At 44.1% G+C, this 12,456-nt stretch overlaps 1 protein-coding gene across 4 annotated transcripts; it reads right to left on the reverse strand.

Moving 5' to 3' along the window:
- Positions 1-38: 38 nt before the first annotated feature.
- LOC135515361 (erythropoietin-like) lies at positions 39-12,241 on the reverse strand. 4 transcript variants are annotated; one of them, XM_064939037.1, is made up of 5 exons: positions 12,111-12,241; positions 3,292-3,422; positions 3,017-3,103; positions 2,679-2,843; positions 39-1,605 (listed from the first exon to the last, which is right to left on the reverse strand). In XM_064939037.1, the coding sequence occupies exons 1-5, from the start codon at positions 12,124-12,126 to the stop codon at positions 1,450-1,452; spliced, it is 555 nt and encodes a 184-aa protein (XP_064795109.1). In that variant the 5' UTR covers positions 12,127-12,241; the 3' UTR covers positions 39-1,449. The 4 variants fall into 4 exon arrangements, with proteins under 4 accessions (XP_064795109.1, XP_064795107.1, XP_064795106.1 ...); XM_064939035.1 differs by lacking the exon at positions 12,111-12,241 and adding an exon at positions 11,943-12,069; XM_064939034.1 differs by lacking the exon at positions 12,111-12,241 and adding an exon at positions 11,640-12,069.
- Between the last annotated feature and the right edge of the window lie 215 nt (positions 12,242-12,456).

The following is a 12,456-nucleotide window of genomic DNA, read 5'->3' on the forward strand; positions in this document are numbered from 1 at the left end:
AACTTCCTCTTGCCTTTTTTTCATCCATCCTTTTTTAAATTAAAGAATGATATTTTGTATTTAAAAACCAAATGACACTATGATAGAGGGGGCAAAACAACTGATACAAACAGGACAAAAAACATGTACAAACATCTGCACTGTGACTGTAAAATGTTCAAACGAGAAGCAAAACTACCCAGAAGAACAAATCTAATCCCAAAAGTGAAAGCATCCTCAACGTCAGCGACTCCAAAGGTTCCCAGGATTCGGGTTGATTGGCTGCTGGTTGAAGGAAGGTATAAGAGAGACAAAACAGGCATGCAGGATGTTCATCATAAGAACCAATCAATATTTGTCCTGGCAGTCTTGCTATCTGCGTCAAAGCTCTAGTTGAGCACTGGTCTGCATAAGCCAGACACTGATAATCAGAGCATAGCTTCAGAGTTCTCACGTTTCCCTTCCTCTCAATCGTTTCCTCCTTCAACCCGACTGAACCTCCGCTTCTGTCTCTCGCACCTCTAGTCCGTTCAAATAGGGTTATAAGAGTTGCATAAAACAGATATTTTATCGCACATACATACATACAGTACATACAAACACACAGATCATTTATTCTATGAAGGGTAACAGACAGGAGTGAACAGTTGGATATTGACGTATACAAATATCTTTACATGGTTCAGTGGCGTTATATAGTGATTGTGATTAACCGTTGGAGCCCAACGGTGGCCTCTAGTTCATAGTTACAGTATATCTCTCAGAATACTTTCACCATGGCAGTGAGTCGAGCTTAAATTTAGAACTATAAATAAGTAATTACAAAGAGCAATATAAAATTCATTTAAGGACACTAATAAACAGCAGTTGGAAAAGTGTTGTGTGTTAAGAATGAGGTGGGCGGTGAAGTTTGAAGAGTTTGTGGTATAGGCTAGGCCTCCTCCTCCTGGACTTTGACAGGCTGTCAATGCTGTCAGTCAGGTACAGTGCAGAACAACTCCAACAAGGTGTCATCAGGTGAAATCCACGTGGGTTGTCCAGTGCTTGGCGGTGAGAACTCACAGTCCATGCTAAAACACACAGGCAAGCACACACACACACACACACACACACACACACACACACACACACACACACACACACACACACACACACACACACACACACACACACACAGTACTGAAGAGCCGTAGAGCGGTGCATTATATGGGCCCCATTCGTTGTTGACTTCTTCACCACATTCCTCCCTCATGTCAATATTCACAAGGTGCTCCCTGCTCTTGTTCTTTTAAAGGTCCAATAGGAACTATTCTGTCCACATAGCTTCATTCTGTCCTGAGAGGATCTGGTCCACACACTCTCCTCTTTTAGACTTCTACCTGGCAACAAGCAGGGTCAATAGTGTAAGAGCCCGCCCCCCCCTGCCAGAGGGAGCTCCAATCAGTTCAGCCCTGCCTTGGAGAGCCCCAATCAGCTGCTACCCTGGTGGCAGATGGGTGCGTTGGACAGCAAGAGGTGCACCTTGCCTCGCAGGAAGTTAACGTGGACCTGGAGGAGCTCTGAAGCAGACGACACCCGCCATGTCCCCTCACCTCCAGCCACTCCCCCTGCTGGAGGGGTGTACTCCTGACCGGAAGAAGAAACACACAGCGATGTGAAGGATCCAAGAGAAATCTTCATGTTATCCTAGTGCCCTCAAACTCAACTCTGGACCTTGAGGCCAGTTCCACTGCTTTTTAAAAATGGTTCCCCTTTAATCGGGCACTGATTTAGACTTGGGATACCAGGTGGGTGTAAGTCATTATCAGGGACAACAGAAAAAAAGCAGGCCCTGGACCTCGTAGGGTAAGAGTTGAATACCCATGTCCTAGTACTTGGGAAGTGAACAGGCTGGAGATGAGTTGACTAATCCAAAATTTAATTTGACACAAAGATCCAGACGATCCAGGGGTCTGATTACCATCATTTTTATAGTTACTTCTTAATCCCTGTTACGTGTAAGCCATTACTACCTCACCCTGATAGTGCATATCAGCAGTAGGTCTATTTCACCAGGGTACAAGCCTTCGGCAATGTGTGTTTGATGTCTCTACTAAGAAACCTCTCAGTGGCCCTTGAGCCTGAATGTACAGATGGAGTGACTGGAGCTCCGTTTGTCTTTCCATGGCCTTGGCGTGTACCCAGTGAACTCTGCCTGCCTGTCAGTGACCTCACTGGTGGAAGCGATTGTGGTTGTTGGAATTTCTGCTACTATCTAAGAACCAGCCCCACTGGCAAGGGATTTCTTCGAATTTCTCAGACATGACAGTTCTTTACAGTCCGTATGACACAACCATACAGACCCCCTTCCACTCTTCCCCCCTTCCCTCCACTAGCAAGCTCTACAGTGTGGGAATAGTAGTAACTGAGTCATTCAGATTAAACCTTGTGTGTCTGTAGGAATGCATCTGCCTGGACAGGGCCCTAAGTGAACTAAAGATAGTGAACATTCCAATTCTTGTCTCCAATGGCAACATCGATAAGTCATTCAATAATAACTACAATGAAATGGTGGGAATTACAGCACTGATTGATTACCTGTTCACCTGTTTGCCTGACAGTTATTTTACCTCAATATTCACCACTCCGTCCTCATGCCACAACCTCACTCTGCCATTGACCTTTGCCCTTTGAACCCTGACCTCTGTGACCTAGCTCACCTGGATGTTGAGGCTGCGCAGCACCTGTCCGATGCTGAAGATGATTCTGAGGCTGTTGTCTATGTGGCTGTGCAGCGCTGTGTTGGTGACGGACGTTCGTAGCGAGCCGATGGCCTGGTTTAACAGCCACAGGCCAGACTGAACCTCCTGAGCTTGCACCAGTGCCTACAGAATCACACACAGACATAGTTCACCAGTTGACCAGAGCCTTGTGATTTAGGTTGAAACCTCAATGGCCAAACTCTCTCTTTCTATGACTCTACAATGGGATAACAGGATTGATTCTTAGAGAGAGAGAGAGAGAGAGAAAGAGAGAGGGTGAGACTGTTGTTACTCACAGTTTTCCTCTCCCAGACGTTGAAGTCTACATTGGTTTGGGGAACAGTGATGGGCTCTGCAAGACCACATCCTTCTTTACATGCCAGCTGAGAGAGGGATCAGAGGGGGGTGGATGGAGAAGAGAAACGGGGCAAGGAAACATGGATAGATTAGAAGACGGATGGAGAAATGTGAGATGAAATGTGACTATTACTCTGACTATCTCTGTAAATAGCACCAGCTCATGGCCATCAAGAGGCCAGACCAGACGTGGATGTGGTGTGTAATGTCTCACCATGGCTGCCTCAGCATCTCTGGCCTCTTCAATGAAGTGTTTGAGGACCCGCACGTCACAGATCGGACGCAGGGGGTTAGATAGCCCTGGTTTGGTCCACTCCAACAGCATCAGCAGAAAGGCAAAGAGTCCTACACACACACACACACACACACACACACACACACACACACACACACACACACACACACACACACACACACACACACACACACACACACACACAGGGGCTTCAGCAAACACACTCTCAACACTCCCTACCATTACCACCCATAACCAGTTATAAACAATATGTAGCGTAACACCCATACACAATTGGTCAAACGTTATCGAAGGGGTAGGGGCTAAGGGTGGATTTGAGCTTGGGTGACTAACTAGGTATAGACTGCATGGGTCTGTATAAACTTGGTGGGTCAAATGCAATTCTGAACTGGCACAAGTGTTGGCCACAAGCGGGACTCGGGATGTCGTATCCTTAACACAAGGAGCTCCAACTACTTGTGCTGGTGCAAAGAATGACACCCTTTCTTTCTTTATGTATATAATTAATATCTGTAGCTAGGCATTTTCTATTTATTTGTATTTTTTTAAACTTTTACCCATTTTTCTCCCCATTTTCGTTATATCCAATTGGTGTTTACAGTCTTGTCCCGTCGCTGCAACTCCCCTACGGACTCTGGAGGCGAAGGTCGAGAGCCATGCATTCTCTGAAACACAACCCTGCCAAGCCGCACTGCTTCTGCAAACACTGCTCGCTTTTCCCAGAAGCCAGCCGCACCAATGTGTCGGAGGAAACACGGTCTAGCTGGCGACCGAATTCAGCTTGCAGGCACCCGGCCTGCCACAAGGAGTCACTAGACCGTGATGGGACAAGGAAATCCCGTCTGGTCAAACCCTCCCCCAACCCAGACGATGCTGGGCCAATTGTGCACCGCCTCATCGGTCTCCCGGTCACGGCTGGCTGTGACACAGCCTGGGAGGCCGTGACTTGGCATTTCAACTCAGTGGCGTGTATTCAGGGATGCCAAGGGAAACCAGGCTTCCCCCAAAAAATGGACCAAGAAAAAAATACAAAAACATGTCAAATAATTTCTCTTTTGTCTCTGTGTTTTCATGATTTACCTTCAATTCGCAAGAGGCTGAATGTATCTCACCGGAGAAATCATCCAAGCGTCGCAAACGGTGGCTAGCTAGCTAGCTAAAATTGGCCATTTCCTAAATTAGCCATGGAAGGAGATAGGGATTTGGACTTGTGGTTTTACTCAATTCTCCGTACTGGCCAAGGATTATAACAGTGATTCTGACCCAACCATAAATATGAATTCATGAATAGGAATGTATGAACATTGTGCCCCTGGACTGAGAGGATGGATGTTCAATATGTAGCTAGATGTACAGTGCATTCGGAAAGTATTCAGACCCCTTGACTTTTTCCACATTTTGTTACGTTACAGCCTTATTCTAAAATGTATGAAATATTTTTCCCCCCCCATCAATCTATACACAACACCCCATACTGACCAAGCAAAAACAAGTTTTCCAAATGTCTTAAACATAAAAAACAGAAATACCCTATTTCCATAAGTATTCAGACCCTTTGCTATGAGAATCGAAATTCAGCTCAGGTGCATCCTGTTTCCATTGATCATTATTGAGATATTTATACAACTTGATTGAAATCCACCTATGGTAAATTCAATTGATTGGACATTATTTGGAAAGGCACAACCCTGTCTATATAAGATCCCACAGTTGACAGTGTATGTCAGAACAAAAACCAAGCCATGAGGTTCAAGGAATTGTCCGTACAGGTTCGAGATAGGATTGTGTCGAGGCACAGATCTGGGGAAGGGTACCAAAAAATGTCTGCAGCATTGAAGGTCCCCAAGAACACAGTGGCCTCCTTCATTCTTCAATGGAAGAAGTTTGGAACCACCAAGACTCTTCCTAGAGCTGGCCGTCTGGCCAAACTGAACATTCGGGGGAGAAGGGCCTTGGTCAGGGAGGTGACCAAGAACCCAACCCAATCTCTAATGAGACCTGAAAATAGCTGTGCAGCGACGCTCTCCATCCAACCTGACAGAGCTTGAGAAGATCTGCAGAGAAGAATGGGAGAAGCTAATGTTGCCCATGAAAGGAAGTTAGGCTAGCGAGCAAGCATTTTAGCCAGGTAGCCTAGGACAACTAAAAATCATTGATGATGTCATTGGCATTTCTCTGCCAGTAGGGTGAGTCAACATGTTTTTTTTATACTTGCACAAACGCACACACACACAAACACAAATCAGAACCATGGACAGCCAGATTATATTTAGCTTATGTTGATTGGACTAAATCTTTTTTATATATATTTTAGTTGTCACTGTATTAGACTAAGCATTGGTGATTTGATGATGTTGAAATGGTGCCGGAATAGTGGAGGCAGTTCCTGTTTTCGTTGCGACTTGCGGTAACTCTGTGTGGTTCTAAATCAGTAGCTGTTTAGTGGTCCGGAAATGTCGGGAAACATTAACTTGCTTGACCATGCTGTAGATCATGTTACATGCAATATGCTTTTGTGGACTTCGCCAGACAGAGGTTGCTCTCCGGTTTTGTGATGAAACAAAGGTTGATTCTGCCACTGTGTATTCGTATTGTCTAGGCCTTAGGCCTATATATATCACGGTCGCAAGGCATATGAACTAGCAGGTTATAGAACAAACAACGTAATTATCACAACTTGTATCTTGCAATATGGCTTTTTTTCCTGGCTTGGCTTCCCCAGTGATTTTACCCACACACCTCTACTGTTTAAACTACATTATCATGACATAAATACCATTTACTTGGAGCTATGCTGGCCTATGCATGTGAGTGTCATCCTCTCTCTACCCAGCCCACTCTGGCTCGATTCGTCTCTCATAATTCTGTCCACATCCCTTTATCCCAAGTCAAGTCATTTTCCCTGTCTCCCATCGTCTGTAGCATCCCCTCCTCCATCTCCGTGCCCCACATTCTGATCCCATCTACTAGTCTTTTGCGAACCCCTCTGAATCTCTGAACCTATGAAGAACACACGAACCAGTCACACAGGTTAGTCCTCAGTCAGCCGAATCCTTTGACATCTAAACTGTTCTTTCCTGCTCTGGCGTCATGCTGTGCCACAGACTGGACACTGTTCTATGCTCGCCACAGCTTGCTTCTCCAGACAAACTACTACTGTTCCATTCAGTCAATTTAATTCACACTGTAGAAGAATAACGCTTTGAATTGGGAGTTACTTGGTACACCTGACATGCAAGCAAGGCAATGAGTCTCCCCTGTTGGGCCTCCGTCATCCAGAACATGAGATCAGATGTGGCCCTGGACACACACGGAGTGGTTCGCATTCCATGAGGGTCCATGTCAATCGGGCAGCACCATGCTACTGTACACAGCACATAGCAGTGCTTTTGTGGAAATCTACGGTCTATGTATTACTGAACATCACGCATAATGGGGGCATGCGTGTTCTTAGTGTGGGAGACGTGTGGTATTTCTAGTTACAGCCTGGTAAAAATGGGCTCAGCAGGCCTTTCCATACATTCAGTCTGCAGGGCACTTCTCCTAGTGCAAACTGTTCCATATTAATAGTGGTAACCCCTATGGGTTACACTGACAGCTCTATGGAGTTGTTCCACACTGCTGCAGGTCATTTGGGCATCCCGTTGAATGAGCTCTTTCACTGCAGCCTGACTGTGTGACGCAGTGAGATGCTACGGATTACAGACAGCCCTCCAAGGCTGCCTCATGCCAGGTCAGACACTGGAAGCCTCCGCTGCTGTTTCCCAGGAACCATTTTGTTGTGGTTTTTAGCCCAATTTTAGCCAATTATTTGAGTTTAGGCAGTTTATACATAAAGAGTTGGCTTATCAAGCAAGATATCTGTTTTGAACAATGAGTGAGTATAAGTGACCTGCGTTCCACCAGATGATGTTTTTTTATTGATTCATATTTACTCCATTTTGGCTGTGGGACGGCTGGAGCCCCTTTGAATTAAGAGACCGGGATTCACAGAGGTAACAATTTGACCCCCTCTTGCAACCTGACACGTAGGATGCTTCACCCTGACACGTAGGATGCTTCACCCTGACACGTAGGATGCTTCACCCTGACACGTAGGATGCTTCACCCTGACACGTAGGATGCTTCACCCTGACACGTAGGATGCTTCACCCTGACACGTAGGATGCTTCACCCTGACACGTAGGATGCTTCACCCTGACACGTAGGATGCTTCACCCTGACACGTAGGATGCTTCACCCTGACACGTAGGATGCTTCACCCTGACACGTAGGTTGTGTTTGGGTGTACAGCACCAGACAACGTCCGCCTCGTAGGCTACCAACCCTGGCGACTTCTCAAAGAACCTCTTTATATTGTCTGTCTGTGTTGTCCCACTGTGCTAGAATTGAGCCAGTTATAAGCACTGGCTTATTTGCGTCGGCTCTCCATTTGACTCCATCCACCCCCTCACCACCTACTGGAACTTCACACTGGCCCTGTGGAGATGAGAAACTAAACCTTTATTCAGTCCAATGTCCAAAGCCACAGAGACGATAGTCCTGTGATCCATTGTGACATAGCTACGCAGCTCTGAGTCCACTTCCCCTTCCAATTAAAATGTGGGTAGGTCAAAATAATGCAAGCTTTGCTGACATATGATTGGGTTCCCTGGGTGGGGGTCCCTGGGCAAGAAATGGTTGAAGACCCCTGTTCTAGAACATTGATGTGCGGACGTGAACTTGTTTTTGGACTGATAAGCATTTAAGCCAGCAGCAGGTGTGTGTGTGTGTGTGTGTGTGTGTGTGTGTGTGTGTGTGTGTGTGTGTGTGTGTGTGTGTGTGTGTGTGTGTGTGTGTGTGTGTGTGCGTGTGCGTGTGTGCGTGTGCGTGTGTGTGTGCGTGCGTGTGCATGTGTGTGTGTGCACACGCATGCGGGGGTGTCTGTGTGTGTGAAGTATACAGCTAAACTTATGCAGTATACACATATGTTTAACCCCTTCCAGGTACTTAGGGAGTAGTGACACAATGTAATGACAGGACAAAGTAAAGTTTTAATGGCACTATAACCTTACACCTCATTCCATTCTGAGAGGTTGTGGGTGAAAGCAGCATAACTGACCTCATTTAGGGCAGTATGTCTAAATACCACACCCTTCTATCACTCTGTACAACAAGTTGACAGAGTGACCTTTGCCAGGGCATTACGTGTGAAGGTGAATGAGAGTGTGTGCACTCACTTACTCACTCTCAGACTCCCTCATTGGGTGACTCTGCAATACTCACCAATAGTCTACGCTGCATGTCTGCCAGCCACGAGCTGAGCACCGGTACTCTGAGTCCTGGAAGTTGGACAAACGTAAAGGTAACAGGACCAGTGGCAAAAGCACCAAATGCCAAATCACCAAAGATTTGACTTCTATTTTTGCCTTTCTATGGTCTAGTTCTGTGCTGTGCACTGATTATGCACCTTGGCAAGCACCAGACTTAGAGTGTGGCAGATTATTCTCCCAAAGGTCACCTAGCTGTCACTGATGCTCTCTTATGAGAGGACTTTTATTACGAATTCAATCAACGCTTGACGTTTAATCATTCAAATAACTGCTACATGACCTTGGTTTATTCTCAAGGCGAACTCAGCACTTCAATCCAATTGGGAAGAGTGACAGAGAAATTATGTATAATGACAAACTACACCTGCAGCCTTTTCTCTTAGACTCTTAGTCTAAGATGAATGCACTAACTGTAAGTCACTCTGGATAAGAGCATCTGCAAAATTACTGATTTTTTTTTTAAGTAATCAGCAAGCAGGTCACACTGATATGACATAATTTCCTGTGAGGAATCCCAATGTAATGCAATGTCAAAGGGTGGAATCCTGAACTTCCTCTGTGGAAATCAATTTTCTGCTAAATGATCCTTTGAGAAATGTAAACTCATCGCATTCTAACATGAATCAGCATTAACTAGAAGCCTGACTTCCTGGCTGCCTCAACATTGCAGAGTCATGTTAACTAGTTAACTAACAGGAAACACATCCATTTCCTTATCCATGGTAAGTAAATAGCCTTGTCAGAGCCAGAACGGCACATAGGACAGGAGCCTCACTCTCCTGTTAGCGTGTCGCATATTGATGTACAAGCACACCCCCTGGACAGGACGTCAGTATACCGCAGGGCAGGGCCTTACCCCCAATCCATCGGCTCAACCTTCCAATCTCAGAGAGGAAACGGTAACCATAAGGCTACCGAGTTGGTTGGTACTCATGGTATGGTGAAGGGTAAAAAAGTACTCACATATGAATTTGTTAACCATGAGGCGTTTGATCATCTTGAGTGGGTCTTTTCTATTCAAAACTTTGGAAGCATTCAACTTTCCATCTGAAATAATATAATTCATAAAAATATTATATAAATATCCTAAAGCAAAAAATACACAAATAATACATTATCTAATAACATTGCTTTAGAAAGGGCCATGAGACAGGGATGTCCTCCCTCTCCCCTCCTGTTTGCACTGGCAATTGAACCGCATGCAGAAATAATTAGATAGGACCCAAATGTAACAGGTATCGGTATTGATACAAATTAATATAAACTAAACTTATTTTAGTTTATATTCATGACGATCTCCTGATACACCTGACTAATATTGAAAACTTAATGCCCCCTTGTTAAAAATATTGGCGTAATACTCAAAAATCTCAGGAAAAAGGAAAAATAAAAATAACAATGCATGAGCTACAGCAATCCCTTAAGTGGACCACAAAATAACATGAAATAGGATGCTTGATAAGTGACAACAAACAACAAATCTATAAACATAGCCTAATCCTGTTACTCAACAACATGAAAGCAGATCTAAGTGGAAGAATCTCAGCATACTCCTTACAGGTAGAATAAACCATCTTTGGAATGACGTGGCTCCCAAAGTTTTTTACCTCTTAAAATCTATTTCTAAACTATTGGAACAAAATTACAGTTAGCAACATTTTTAATCCAGTATAAACTCAGTTATAGAACGCATCATACAATTGGCAAATTTCACAAATTCTACAGCACACTAGCAGAGTCGTGTCTTAAGTGTAAAACTAACAATGACTGAATAATGAATGCCTTCTTCGAGTGCTATAAAGTCCAAAAGTCATGTGCTGAGATAGAATGCTGGCTGTCAGAAGTTTTACAATGTTATTGTACTTTTTATCTGCCTATCTGCATATTTCAAGACATGGCATAGCCTATGAGGTTCGGGGAGATACCCAATGAGTTGGACAATATTATTTTTGTCACTTATATTACCAGTCAAAAGTTTGGGCACACCTACTCATTCAATAGTTTTTCTTTATTTTTTTACTATTTTCTACACTGTGTAAGGGCTATTTGACCAAGAAGGAGAGTGGTGGAGTGCTGCATCACATGACCTGGCCTCCACAATCACCCGACCTCAACCCAATTGAGATGGTTTGGGATGAGTTGGACTGCAGAGTGAAGGAAAAGCAGCCAACAAGTGCTCAGAATATGTGTGAACTCCTTCAAGACAGATGGAAAAGCATTCCAGGTGAAGCTGGTTGAGAGAATGCCAAGAGTGTGCAAAACTGTCATCAAGGCAATGGGTGGCTACTTTGAAGAATCTCAAATATAAAATATAATTTGATTTGTTTGACACTTTTTTGGTTACTACATGATTCCGTGTTATTTCATAGTTTTGATGTCGTCACTATTATTCTACAATATAGAACATAGGAAAAATAAAGGAAAACCCTGGAATGAGTAGGTGTGTCCAAAGTTTTGACAGGTACTGTACAGTATATTGAAGAAGCTATTACTTAAATGTTGGAAGTCAAATGATACTCTAAGGTTAAGACAATGGAATAATCAAATGCTTCATTATTTAAATATGTATTGGAATTCGTTTTCTTAGTGATCCCCAATCAAGTGCAACATGGTAATTGTACCAGCATGCAGCTTCAAATCCAATACTGAACGTGTGTGGCTCAGGGAGACCCGTGCGTAATTATTTCCACTGAGCTGGAACCGCGGGGATAAAGCTCCCCCATGCTTCGCCTCATTAGGCTAATAATTCGGAGACTTTACGCATGTAGGCTAGCTCAGTTGAGCTCTTCGCTGTGTCAAAACCTCTGTGTGAAAATAAACTACTTTTACTGTAATTAACTTCCACTAGCTCACTGCTCACATCATGTGGACATCGAAATGCTCACAAAACACTTACACATTACTTGGGCTACATAGCTAATTATTTTTCCGAAAATGTGGATATAATATCTTCTTTAGGTTATAATATACCAAGTAATTATAAAACGGTCTTACCTCTACTTGAATTGTGGAACATTTGCAAAGCAGTGCGGCATCGTTTAAACACATCGCGCGAAATGATCAAATATGTTCACACACTCCTCAACAGGTATTGCAAAGGACATCCGTCCATTTAATCCCAACCATGCTCAGAGCACTTGTCCGCATTCTCCAGACGCTGCACGTGGAGAGTTTAGTGCTGCGTGCATCTCCCAGTCAGAGCCAAATGCAGTAGCCTCCGGCTCCTCATCGGAGCAAGGATATATCAGGCTTTGTTTGCATCACTGATTTTGGCAACCTGCTAAAACGTGTATTTACCTCCCATCCGCAATGCGAAAAGACGATAAAGCCGATAGGGATGCGCAAACACTCTTTACGCACCAACACAGACAAGAGCATTCAACCATCAACTCAGGTCGTCCTTTGTCAAACCATGAAAATATTCAACCCCAGGAGAATAAAACTAAAGCATTACTAGTTACTCACTGGGTGGTAACTCCATATCGGAATCCGCATAGTCCCTCACACTCACAGGATCCTCGCTGTTTCGTCTATATACACCATTAATTGCAACCGAAGCTCTTTTATGGATTTGTCGCTGGATTTGATTGCACTTATCCGGTAGTTGTTTCTACAACTGATCCGTTAGATTTTTGTTATTGATGACAATGAAAATAAAGTTGCATTGTCCTGTGATGACTATCTGAACGACTTCCGCTGTTATGGGTCCATTTTTTTATTTGATTGTTATCCAAATAATATCCATGTTTTCAAACAATAGTCCCCAAATGTAGCCTAAATCATGTCTCAAAAAAAGCAAGGAGGGACTTCC

The sequence above is a fragment of the Oncorhynchus masou genome, chromosome 27 (assembly GCF_036934945.1).
Source record: "Oncorhynchus masou masou isolate Uvic2021 chromosome 27, UVic_Omas_1.1, whole genome shotgun sequence".
NCBI classification, from domain to species: Eukaryota; Metazoa; Chordata; class Actinopteri; order Salmoniformes; family Salmonidae; genus Oncorhynchus; species Oncorhynchus masou.